The following is a 12154-nucleotide window of genomic DNA, read 5'->3' on the forward strand; positions in this document are numbered from 1 at the left end:
TCAGCTGCCATCAATTAAACCAATTTAGTGTCAGCAGCATTACATAAACAAGGTGAAATTTTGAGCCCTCAACGTCCTACCGGCTTGTCTCTTTTCATTATCATAAAAATGAGTTTTTCTTTTGAGTCTCTGGAGTTTATCTGTTCTGAGATTCTGGTACTTCATAGCCTTTCAGATATATATTTATTTCTAGAAATAGAAATCTAGAAACTTCTAGGAACTCTTAGAACACCTGATTGAAACTAAAAGCATATTTCCCTATGGGAACAATGTTATAAATGGCGTAGTGACCAGAAACTGAATTTTAGGTACCTTTTGAAAATAGACTACATGTATTATGTTAATAATTTATAACAGCATTTCAATAGGAATATGTATGTCCACATTTAAATCGTTGACTTACAAACTTATAGCATGGTGCTTTCAGAAGTTGCCACCTGCTTATAATGATTACCATGCAGAATTATTATACTTTCTCAAGTAATAGTAAAAATAGCTAATAATTATTGAGGAATTATTCTATCAGACATTGTTTGAAGTATTCTACATGAACTGTCTCGTTGCATTCCCACAGTAGCTTGAGGAGAAGGTACTATTATTATCCCCATTTTATAGACAAGGAATCTAGGGCACAGTGTTTAAAAAACTTTCCAAAGACAGTAAGTGATTGATCCAGGAGGCTGTCTGGCTCTAGAAACACATCATCTGCTGTAATCTCAATTTAAAAAAAAATTTTTATTTTTTTATTTTTGGCTGCGTTGGGTCTTTGTTGCTGCGCACAGGCTTTCTCTAGTTGCAGTGAGCGGGGGCTATTCTTCCTTGCAGTGTGCAGGCTTCTCATTGCGGTGGCTTCTCTTGTTGCGGGCCACTGGCTCTTGGCTCATGGGCTTCAGTAGCTGTGGCACACAGGCTTCAGTAGTTGTGGCTCACAGGCTCCAGAGCACAGGCTCAGTAGTTGTGGTGCACGGGCTTAGTTGCTCTGTGGTATGTGGGATCTTCCCGGACCAGGGCTCGAACCTGTGTCCCCTGCATTGTCAGGCAGATTCCCAACCACTGCACCACCAGGGAAGCCCCTCAGTTTTTTAATTTGTATCAGTATATGAAAAGTGTTTGTTTCTTTCCTTCACATATGATAAAAACTATAACCTATCACTTATAGCTTAGAAAGTATAAGAGGCCTAACATTTACCTTAACTTACTCAATCCTGGTGTTCTAGGAGAATATTATGCTCCTATTCTGGCTTTCGATGCTGGAATATCTCAGTATTTACCCATCTAGCCTCTTCCATTTGATCAGTCTCTTAAGATTTCGAACAGAAGTTACTATAGTTACCTGAGAGCCCCAGCAATGATAACTATTCACTGAAATTTCAGATGGATCAGAGCTAAATATATGGATTTAATTTAAAAGTTTATAAGAAAAATTATAATCAGAAAAATATATTTATTTTCTGTAAGAGACTGTAAGAGAAGGCTTTCTATAAGATGACAAAGATACGAAAACCATAAAGTTAAAAATTTGGCTCTAATTTAAAATTATTATATGATAAGAGATGCCAAAAGAGATAACACTGTAATCAGTAATTTTTAAAACTCTGTAGGAAAAAATAGTAAGATTTTTCACTACTAATGTTGTTTTGCTCTGTGTTCATTGAATCACTATGAATTTCTTCCAGTTGGTCACTTTTAACCATGGCTGAATCCATTTTAGACTGTGAACCAAATACAGAAAAGTAGTGAACTTACATAATTAGGTGTGTTAGTCTGCAATATAAAATTGCATTTTATTTGCCAAGTTTGGTTTGATTGTATTGAAAGTTAATTGAGGAATTCGAGTGAAAGGTTAACTTCTCTTGTTAATGGAAGGAGTACTTTGATGAGTCATTATTCCCGGTTGACTGTAGGGGGTCAGAGATTGTGTTAAGACTCGTGTGTGTGACTCACTGTACTGGGGGTTCACTCTTGGACCTTGGACTTACACAGTCATCGACTTAACACAGTCAGCAGATCTGGTAATAGCACCTTGATTCTATCTGTGATTGACAAAGTCAGTAATGCCAGCTCCTCTTGTTAACAAATTAGGCCCCTGGAAAATAGTGGGTGAACTTTCTTTAGTTATTTGAATCATTGCAATAAGTTCAAGGTACATTTAGCATGTTGCAGTTGATGAATAGGGATAAATAATAGGACTTTTTTCTGATGAAAAAACACATTAATGAAAAATGAAAAAGATTCACACTCCAACATATTTTCATAGCAATAGTGAGTCTAAAGGAGGAAGTACTTAATATTGTTACTCATCTTTACTTTCTATGTTTTCAAATAAATGTCATGCCACATGACTTTTTAAAATGCCACCAGCAGAGCCTCATGATTATTAAAGAAATAAAATAAAACTAAAATCTATCAAAATTTAGGCTGGCAATGAATCCAAGTATTTTTATGAAAATTACTACATAGCTCTCAGTGGTTTATGTGGTATCAAGAATATATAGTTTTTGTATACTGTTTTCATAAATACTCCCAGTTCTTTGAGTAAATAAGTGTTTTCCTACCTTTGGTTTGAAGTTTGGGGCATATGCTTTTCTCTTATTCACAATCTTATTTAATTTTTCAGACACAGAATGTTTTCCATAAGTTTCTGTTTGGTTTTGATCTTTGACTGTCTTGGTATAAACTGTCCTGGATGTTTTATGACCCTTTGATCAGCTTGGGGCTTGCCAGTAAGACAGATTTATATTTATTATATTTTTTATTGCACAAGTAAGTGTTAAAAAGAAAGTTTTATTATGAAAACTTTCAAACCTGTTCAGAAGGAAAGAGAATAGTATAACAAATCCCATGTACCCATCAACCATGTTTGGCAGTTATCAACATTTAATGCGTATTTTTTCATAAGAGGTGGTCAAAGTGTTACTAATGAAACAGTGACAGTAAAGTGTAATCAGAGAAGAGAATTCCATTTTAATTGGTTTAAAAATTTGAACTATAAACTTAAGAAAGATTTAAATAGTTTTAAATCTACAAAGTTACTAAAACTTGGCTAACAAGGTATTGCTTAATAGAAAGTGAATAGAATTTATATTTAATCATGTTATTCAGCATGTACTTACATATAGTCTTGAGTCACCGTAAAGTCATTTTTGGACGCAGGCAAGGGACAAATCATGAATAAAATACTCCTTTTTATTGTTACCTGAAAAGGGTTTTTATTTTCTCACCTAAGAGCAGAAGCTGTCTTAAACTTCTCTGTCTACCAGCTCCTCTACCCCAATTACTTGATTGCTTTGTAAATAGCACACAATAGTTTATTTGTTCATGATACATCCTAAGCATTTGCAAATTTTTTTTTTTTTTTGGCTGCTCTTAGTTCCCCAACCAGGGATGGAACTGGTCCCTGGCAGTGAAAGCTCTGTGTCCTAACCACTGGACCGCCAGGGAATTCTCTTTTTTTTTCCTCTTGTGCAAATTCTTTAAGTTTTCTTAGTCTTGCCAGCATTATTAAATTTATAATAAGCTTTCTTTTAAGATTATTTATTAAAAACACAACGCTGATTTTATGACTACAAATTAGTAAAGATTTAATGATAGCCACAGCAATAATAGCTGTCATTTTGTTCTTGCCACCCGTAAGTTTCTAAACAATTTCATTAAATCCTCACATTGACCTTCTGAGGAAGTTTTTAAAAAAATAATCCCCATTTGTAAAATGAGCCTGAGGTTCAGGGAGGAAAAATAATTAGCCCAATGTCACACAGCTAGTATTACCCAGGATTTTTGAAACTGTATTTTCTGTTTGCGAAACTGGAATTTGTACTAGAGTGTACACACTGGTAAAACCAGTATTATTAATCTAACCATTAGTTTTCTTTCTTTTTGATAATAGGCTACTGAATTCAACCAATGGAAGAATGTTCTATTTATCATACAGTTTCTTCTTTCCTGTTTTTTGGGGTAAGAAGCCATAGATAAGAAGAAGCTTTGGTCTATGGTATCTCTTAACAAGTCAAATCAAAATATACATTCCGTCTGCTCTGTCAAAATCCCTTTTTGCTTCTCCAACTTCTGCTGAAAAGTGGCACTGCAGCAGAGGAGTGGATTGGGACCCATGCTAAATGTGACCTGCAAAATATGATGTTGCATATTGATTTCTGAAAGTTAGTTTGAAATAAAATCAGCAGCCCTATCAAATTCAAATGTGTTTTTTGTCTTTGTCACAATGTCCCAAGGTTCCCAAGGTTCTCACCTCACATAAATATTTGGAAATAACCATTTTCTATAGTGTTGTACCTGTTATATTCAGGGTGTTTTCTGAGGAGAGATGCCCAGGCCATTATATTGCCCAATAATTTTAGGCTTTTGTTCTTAAAATTTTCCTTAGGTATAGCTTCCTGTTGAGTGGCCATGCAGTTTGTCTTTTTATATGTTCCCCAAACTTGTAAAGTCCTTTTCATGAATAGATAATACATAAAACTAGTAAATAATACAAAAGCTGCAAAAGGATGCATAGGGAACATAAGCCACCTTCCCTTCTTCCCTGCCTTGTGACACTGCAGTTTTCCTCTCCAGAAGCAACTGCTGTTTGGAGTATCCTTCCTGGACTGGGCTCCATGTATACACAAGCACCTATGTCTTATCCCATAAGAAAGGGTTTTTGAATGACTGTCTTGGAATTATTTGTCAAAAGATTTTTCCTGTGAAGAAAGATGAATTCCCCCTTATTTTTTTACATTACTAGTACTTTAATTTTCATTGTGTGTAAATGAACTAAGACAATTCATGAGTCTTTGATCAACACTCTTCAATTCTTAAACTTGATCTTAGTTGCAGTAACGTAATCACATCAGTAAAAATATTTATGTATATCCTCAAGTTCAGTAATTCTCTCTTTAGCTGTGTCTGATTTAATGTTTAACCTGTTTTTTGGAGGTTTTTTTTAAATTTATTTTTTATTGAGGTATAGCTGATGTACAGTAGTATGTGTTTCAGGTATACCACATAGTGATTCACAGTTTTTAAAGGTTATATTCCATTTAGAGTTATTATAAAATATTGGTTATATGCCCTGTGTTGTACTGTATATCCTTGTACCTTACTTATTTTATACATAGTACTTTGTACCTCTTAATCCCCTACCCCTATCTTGCCCCTCCCTGCTGGAGTTTTTGATTTTAACAATTTTTACTTTATTTGTAAAAGTTCCACAGTTTGTTTTCAAACTTGTCTGTTCATTCTTAACATTCTTTTGTGGGTCATCTTTGAGACTGTACCTTTTATTTCTTTAGATATTACACACATAGCTATTCTGTATTCTGCATCTGATGATTCCAATATCTGCAGTTCTTGAGAATCTAAATATGTCGTTGGTTGACTAAATATGTAGTTTGTGAGTATCATTATGGTTTGCTTTCTTGTGTATTTGGTGACCTGTGATTTGTGAGCATATTATTTAATCTTTATCAGTCCTGTGGACTGAAAATTGGAATTTGAGAAACTTCCCTGCAGGGACAAATTGTTTTTAGTCTAGTTGGTAGCCAGGTGTGCCCCTGGCCTGGACCACTCTGGCCTTTTTGAGGGTCTGGCCTCAGTGGGCTAGTGTCCCTTCTCACTTGGGGTTTGGCCCAGGGCTCAGTTTACAGACAGTGCTGTTTTGCAATGGCCTCTGCCCTGAAGCACCCTGATCCTGTACCTATTGTCTGCTGCTCTGATGCCTGCCTGGCTCAAATCCCCTTATCACTCTGTACCCAGTTTCTCCCTTTTCCAAAGGGGGGATATTAGGCAATCTCTTGTGCCTCTTTCAAAACCAATAGTCTCTCAAATAATGTGTTCTTTCGGGCATTGGTTGTTTGGCAGTGGGTGAGTACTAAGTGCTGTCAGTACTTAGGCAGCCATTGTTGGATGCCTAAGTGTAGTAAGATATTTGTAGTTTTCCCAGTTGTTGACTGAGAACATATAACTTTGAAAAAAATCTACTAATTTGTGTTTGTGAGTTACCCTTTGTGAAATCATCCTTTTCCCCCCATTACAATTAAAAAAAAATCAACCCATATCACACAAACTCAGACCAGCACGTTTCCTTGCCTAAGCCCATGTTCACCTGTGAACAGCAGAGCCAAGTTTTAGTTTTATCTCATGTCATTATAAACTTGATAATATTTTTGTTTTGTTTTGTCTGTTTTTTTCACTTGCACTTTACTATTTAACCATTCCATGAAGGAAATCAAGAAGTAAACCTTTTTTTTAATTATTATTTTTAAAAATTTTATTTTTGGCTGCATTGGGTCTTCTTTGCTATGTGCGGGCTTTCTCTAGTTGTGGTGAGTGGGAGCTACCCTTCTTTGTGATGCGTGGGCTTCTCATTGTGGTAGCTTCTCTTGTTGCAGAGCACGGGCTCTAGGCACGTGGGTTTCAGTAGTTGCAGCACGTGGGCCCTAGAGCACGCGGGCCTCAGTAGTTGTGGCACGCAGGCTCAGTAGTTGTGGCGCATGGGCTTTGTTGCTCCACGGCATGTGGGATCTTCCCGGACCAGGGCTCGAACCTGTGCCCCCTGTATTGGCAGGCGGATTCTTAACTACTGTGCCACCAGGGAAGTCCCAAGAAGTAAACCCTTTGACGTCAGCTGTCTGCAGTGAGTGGTGGGGTGGGCAGTGCCTGAGCTGGCACTTCTGGGGCTTCTTTGTCAGAATCTTGACGCTATTGATCTACAACTACATGCCTTTTTTTCCAATTAATAATGTGCTTCCTAGAAAACAAATACTCTCTTGATAAAAGTTCTTAATCAGTATTTTATCAGTAGTCATTTTGCATGTAAAAATGTCATAAAGGCATAGTAATTAAAAATAAATCAGTAAATGATGAAAACATTAATATTTCAGATTCTACAACTTTAAGGGTAAAAACTAGGTAGGTCTCAGTTTTTTAAGTGGGTCTTTTGAGGACACTAAAATCATGGCATCATTCTAACAGGTGCCTGTGCTCTGGAATCAGATGGCCTAGATTTGAATCCTGGCTTTGCCACTTTTTAGCTCTGGGCCCTTGGACAAGTTATTTACCCTCTCTGAGCCTCAATTTCCTTATCTTTAAAATGGGAACAATGATGTAATGTAGCTAATTTATAAGGTTATGTGGATTGAATGAGTAAAGAGCCCTTAGTGTAGACATATAGAAAATGTTCAGTAAGTGTTAACTATTGTTTTTGTTGTTAATATTTCTATTTCTGAGCCCAGCCTGTTCAGTTTGGCTGTCCTTTTTCACCCCAGACAGATTTGGTTCTGCCTATAGCCCATGACTTCAATAGTTTTTCTTCTGTTATGTCTGCTTCATCTTCAACCACCATGTTTTAATTCTGAAACTGCTCTAGAAGGAAACTTCCATTTTGGCATGGTGCATTTTTCAGAATCCTGCTTTCTTACAGTTTCTCACTCAGAGGACACGATGATTAGGTCACTTGCTTCTTTGCAGTAATAGAAACCATTGTAAGCTTCTGAGCATATCCTTGCCTTTCAGAACAACCGGAACTGGCTGTCCCTTCTCTTCGGTTCATGCTCAGGGAGCCTCAGGACTAACATGTGCGTGTTCCAACCCTTGACTCCAGAGAACTCTCTCTCAGCTTCTTTCTTATTTTCACTGCTTTCAAGTTTGCATTTCAAACTTGCTTTCTCTGACCACCAACCCTCTATCCGGAGTTGAAAATATAATTTAAAAATTATAACACTTTAGAACTGTATGTTAAGAAGCCAGTGGAATGGCGAAAAGAGCAGACTTTTCTTCTGAGTCATGGTGAATGATTCAGCTTTAAGAAATGCTATTTGTAATCAAGAGTTTGTAAATAAAGCATATGATGAAGTGAAATTGCATCAGGCAGGTAGACTGGATTGTGGGAGCCACGATAATTTAATGCAGGTAGAGGTAAAATAAGACTGAAATTTAAGTTGACAAACTAGATTTTAAAAAGCTAGCTCTGCTGTTCTTTTTAATCTTGCCGAGAAGTGACAGGTTCTGGTTCATTCACACCAGCATCTGGCACCAGCCCCTAAGCCCTGGAGGCAATTATCCTAATCTGTTTCTGCCCTAGTAGCAGCCTCTTTGATCTCACTGAAGCAGTAATATATTCCTTAATAGAAACACAAATGTATCAATTTTCCCTACTCACAGCATAAAAAATGTTCTATTCTTTGAACCTTCACTGATCCTGCCAAGATGTAGGGTCCAAGACAAAATAGGATTCTGCTGATTGCTTGGACACAGGAGTGACAGAACCTTCAAAGAGTGTAGATATTTCCATCATTTCCCAACAAACCACATTGTAGCGTAAAATCGATGCTCCAGGAAAATAGATCATATTTATCCCATGACTTTGGCTTCCCTGGCACACCACTGAGGTCTGGGGTAGGAGAGAGTTCTTACCAGAGATGGGCAAGATGAGATTACTTGAAATTCTTTGAAATCTGAAATAAGAGAGTCATGTGCTTGGGTACAATTGTGGTTGGTGGAAGGAGTGTAAAAGTAACATTTTATTATTTGAACATTTGTGTTGGACTTCTATGTGTGCATGTACATGGAATGGTAACCAGCAACAAGTTGTAAACAAGGCCATTTGAGTTCTGCCTGTGACTCCCACGAGTGTGCCGTCCAACTTTGGGTTAATCAGTTATTTTTTGTGTTATTTTTCAGAAACAGGAAGAAACCTTTGAGCAAGGGTTCTGGTTCAGGGGTTTTCACATGGGTACCTCCATCCCTTGGGGCCCTACAAGCCAAAACACCAGCTGGTATCTGTTGTCTGAATAAATGTGTATCTTTTGTATGTGCCATTATTTTTCAAATGTACACAGATGATAAGTACGATTTTATAAGTACGTAATGGCAGAAATGTACTGAGAATTCAGCAGTGCTTTTAAATATCTTTACATTTTATTAATTCACAGATGCTAAAATCAAAACTGTCATGTGGAGGTTGACATTTTTGGTGTTAAAAGTGGTTTCCTTTGCATTGAGTTAATGGAGGGTCTTTTAATTCAGAACCTTGGTCTTAGCCAAAGGACAGTGTAGGTGCATATTTGCGTATAGAAATAAATCATTTTTCTTAGAAAAAGTTTTAATACACTCCTTTGATCCTCGTCATTTTATAGTTACCCTCTCTGGGGACACCCAGGTGGTATACTAAGAAGTGCAGCCTTTCTGTCTGCAGAAAGTGGCTGTTCCTGTGTCAGATGCCATCTGTCACTTAGGAGGACTGCCGCTAATTCAAACTCCCCCAGGAGGCTGGAGACAGGGACTCCTCCCCTCGCTCAGCCCAGCTGGTGGGTGAGTGTCCTAGTGGCCCACACTCATGCTAGATGGATATTGGCCAAGGTGGTTTCGCTAAAATGTGGAATGAAGAAAACATTGCATGACTGGAAACCCTGGAGTAGGAAATTTTAAGCAAAAATAGGACATAAAGGATATTCATGACTGTCTAAGTTTAAGGCTGCGCTCCAGTTTAGGAAGCCTGCAGGAAGCTTTTCTGTGTCCTGGAAATTGGGTTGGGCCCCTCCTGGGAGTTGTGATCTCTGTTATTTTATTAGACTCTTAGCTCCTTCAGGGCAGATGCTGTGGGTTTATATACTCTTACTACCCAGGCCCAGCAGAGCAGGCACCAAGTAACACCAGGTTGAGTTTTTTAATCTTTTCATTTTATGCATAAGTTGGATTATTTATAGTTCCCTGGGACTCTGAATTAATGTTGAATTTATTAAAATTGTAAAAATTTTAAAAAAACTTAGATTTTCTTAAGCCAATTTATAAATATTCTTGCTCTATTTATAAAGCTAGTAATTTTTATACTAACATAAGAATATTTACTTTCATTATTTGATTAATGGTTTGTTAACCCAAGTTTAACTGATTGAAATCTCCTAAATAATTTACTGTAAATCAGTCTTGTTTACAACTTAGTGAATTTAAAAAAATTAAACATTTAAAATGTGATTTACAAATGTAATTTACCTGATTTTTCCAGCAATTCCAAGCCTTAATAAGGCCCTAGAGAAGCTGATAGGCCAGATTGCTTTACAAGCCTAGCAACTCTTTGAAATCTAATAAATCAAACTTGGCAATGTGGTAAATCAGCTTCTTTTAAACATTTGAATACTGTGTACAGACTTAGATTTTCTTATCCCATTCAAGTGAAAATTGCAAATTTAATATCAATTGCACATTTTAAATACAAGCCACAAAGACCAAGATGTTGGATTCTCTAACTTGCCAAATTATTGTAATTACCTTAATAACAAAGACAGACATTATTTTGAAGATTACAGAATTTGTTTGTAATTGAGTTTATTCCTCAGCTTGATGTATGTTATCTCTAATATTTTTTCTCTATCATCCCGGGTAATGAACATAACTCAGGACAAAAACGGTTACTGTTTGTGATCTAGATTCTGTTATTAACAATCAGAAGTTTGGTCCTGGACCTGCGACTGGGTGCTAAATTGCCCCAGGGGGAGTCTCCCTAATGCTTAGGGGCTGAGCCCTTTCTTAAAGTACAATTCCCAAGCTCATGCCTTCTAACTGGTGTTTAGCTTTAAAATCCAATACATCTTACGCTCTCTCAGTATCTTTCCAGTCTCATTCTCAACCAGTTTTTATTGTAACCTCTTTCAACATTTAATCACCTGATTCCAGTGGATGAAATTTTGCACCCCACCTAGGTTACAGCTAATTTTCGTTACTACTTGAGTGAAATGAATATATTTCTTTATCTCTGATTGAATTCTACATTCCTGTGTATATGTATATTTTCTTATCTGGTGTTTGGTCATGATTCTGTAGTCATTTTGTTGACAAGTGCCCATATACTGGTCAGTGTTGAATGCCTGTCAGATTAACTTTAGTAATAAGGTACAGGAGTACCACTGGCATGTGGAATCCATTATTTAAATCTTCTTTGTCCAAAGCTAGCAATCATTCAGCTGGTTTTCCCTGCTAACACCAGTGGTTCTCAGAACTGGCTGCACATTAGAGTCATCCATAGAGCTTTGATATGGCATATGGCTGGGTCCCCACCTCAAACCAGTTGGAGACCCTCTGCCGGGCATCATGGTGTTAAAAGTGCACCAGGTGATTCTGATGCACAGAGAGGACTGAAACCCACTGTTGTAACATCTGTTAAACGAAAGATTTCAGATCATTAAAAGAATCTCATTGTCCTTATCCCCTTTTTGTGGAAACACTGATGGAAAATGCACAGACAAAATGAAAAGGACACCTAAGGTAGACAGTTTGGCTAATGCACGACTGGACCATTTTCCTGAAAATATCGAATTATTGAGATGTTTTAAGATGTAGGTATTTTTTAATCTTTATGGTGTGTTTTTCTTTTTTATTTGTTTAAAATGCCTGTGTGGGTCACTTACTGGCTCTTCTTAATCTGTTTATTACCCAGACCAGTAAGGCACACTCAAGTGTTTTCTTCGTTGCCCCAGGTTTCTGTTGATGTACTCCACACTTTTGTGCAGCTATTACAATTCGGCCCTGACGACGGCGGTGGTTGGAGCCATCAAGGTAAGTGGTTGAAGCCTTGAAATGCACAACCAAATTGGGGAATTGACTGATTTTATTGTTGTTATTATCCGTGCTGTAGTAAGAATGAAGGCTTGTGATATTTTCAGCTGTGCCTGGGTAATCCCTCCTTACGTCTTCTAATCTCCTAATCCACAAAAAGAGGGAAGACTTGCTCATTTAAAAAGAAGAGACAAATTATGACTTAAATTGGGAATGGTGGGAAGGGATGGTCTGGGAAAACCAAGTGAAATAGCTGAAAAAAAACCCAAATTTCTGTGCTAAGATACCTTGTGATCTACAGTTTGGTTTTCTGGGAGAACCTTGCTGACTAAGAAAGGGAATTCTTGTGAAGAACTGTTTTTGGCCTAGATCTATGCTCAGTTATAAGGTGATTAACTCTGGGACTCGTGTGTATGCTGCGTGTGTGTACATGCATTTGAACACACACTAATGAACAGGAGGGTGGAGGTGGTCTAAATTCTGTTCTGCAGTTGCTTTGTGTTTCTGTTCACGTGAACTCCTACCGTGAGTGAGTGCTTCAACAGTAGACTTCTGTGTTGGCTGCCCAAGGGCCTCTGAGAATACACTGGACAGAGTACTGCTTGTAATT

At 37.4% G+C, this 12154-nt stretch overlaps 1 protein-coding gene across 3 annotated transcripts in view; it reads left to right on the forward strand.

Annotated features, from left to right (window-relative positions):
• The window catches only part of SLC35D2 (solute carrier family 35 member D2), a 53602-nt gene that overhangs the window by 39626 nt on the left and 1822 nt on the right, over positions 1-12154 (forward strand). For 2 of the 3 annotated variants that reach the window (XM_033411378.2, XM_004283029.3), the window contains 2 exons: positions 3887-3954; positions 11466-11544. In XM_033411378.2, the coding sequence (XP_033267269.1) occupies positions 3887-3954; positions 11466-11544 (147 nt within the window). Of the gene's footprint in view, positions 1-3886; positions 3955-11425; positions 11545-12154 lie in introns of all 3 variants that reach the window. The other variant, XM_033411377.2, reaches the window with a different exon arrangement.

This window comes from Orcinus orca, chromosome 6 (assembly GCF_937001465.1).
Source record: "Orcinus orca chromosome 6, mOrcOrc1.1, whole genome shotgun sequence".
Classification (NCBI taxonomy): Eukaryota; Metazoa; Chordata; class Mammalia; order Artiodactyla; family Delphinidae; genus Orcinus; species Orcinus orca.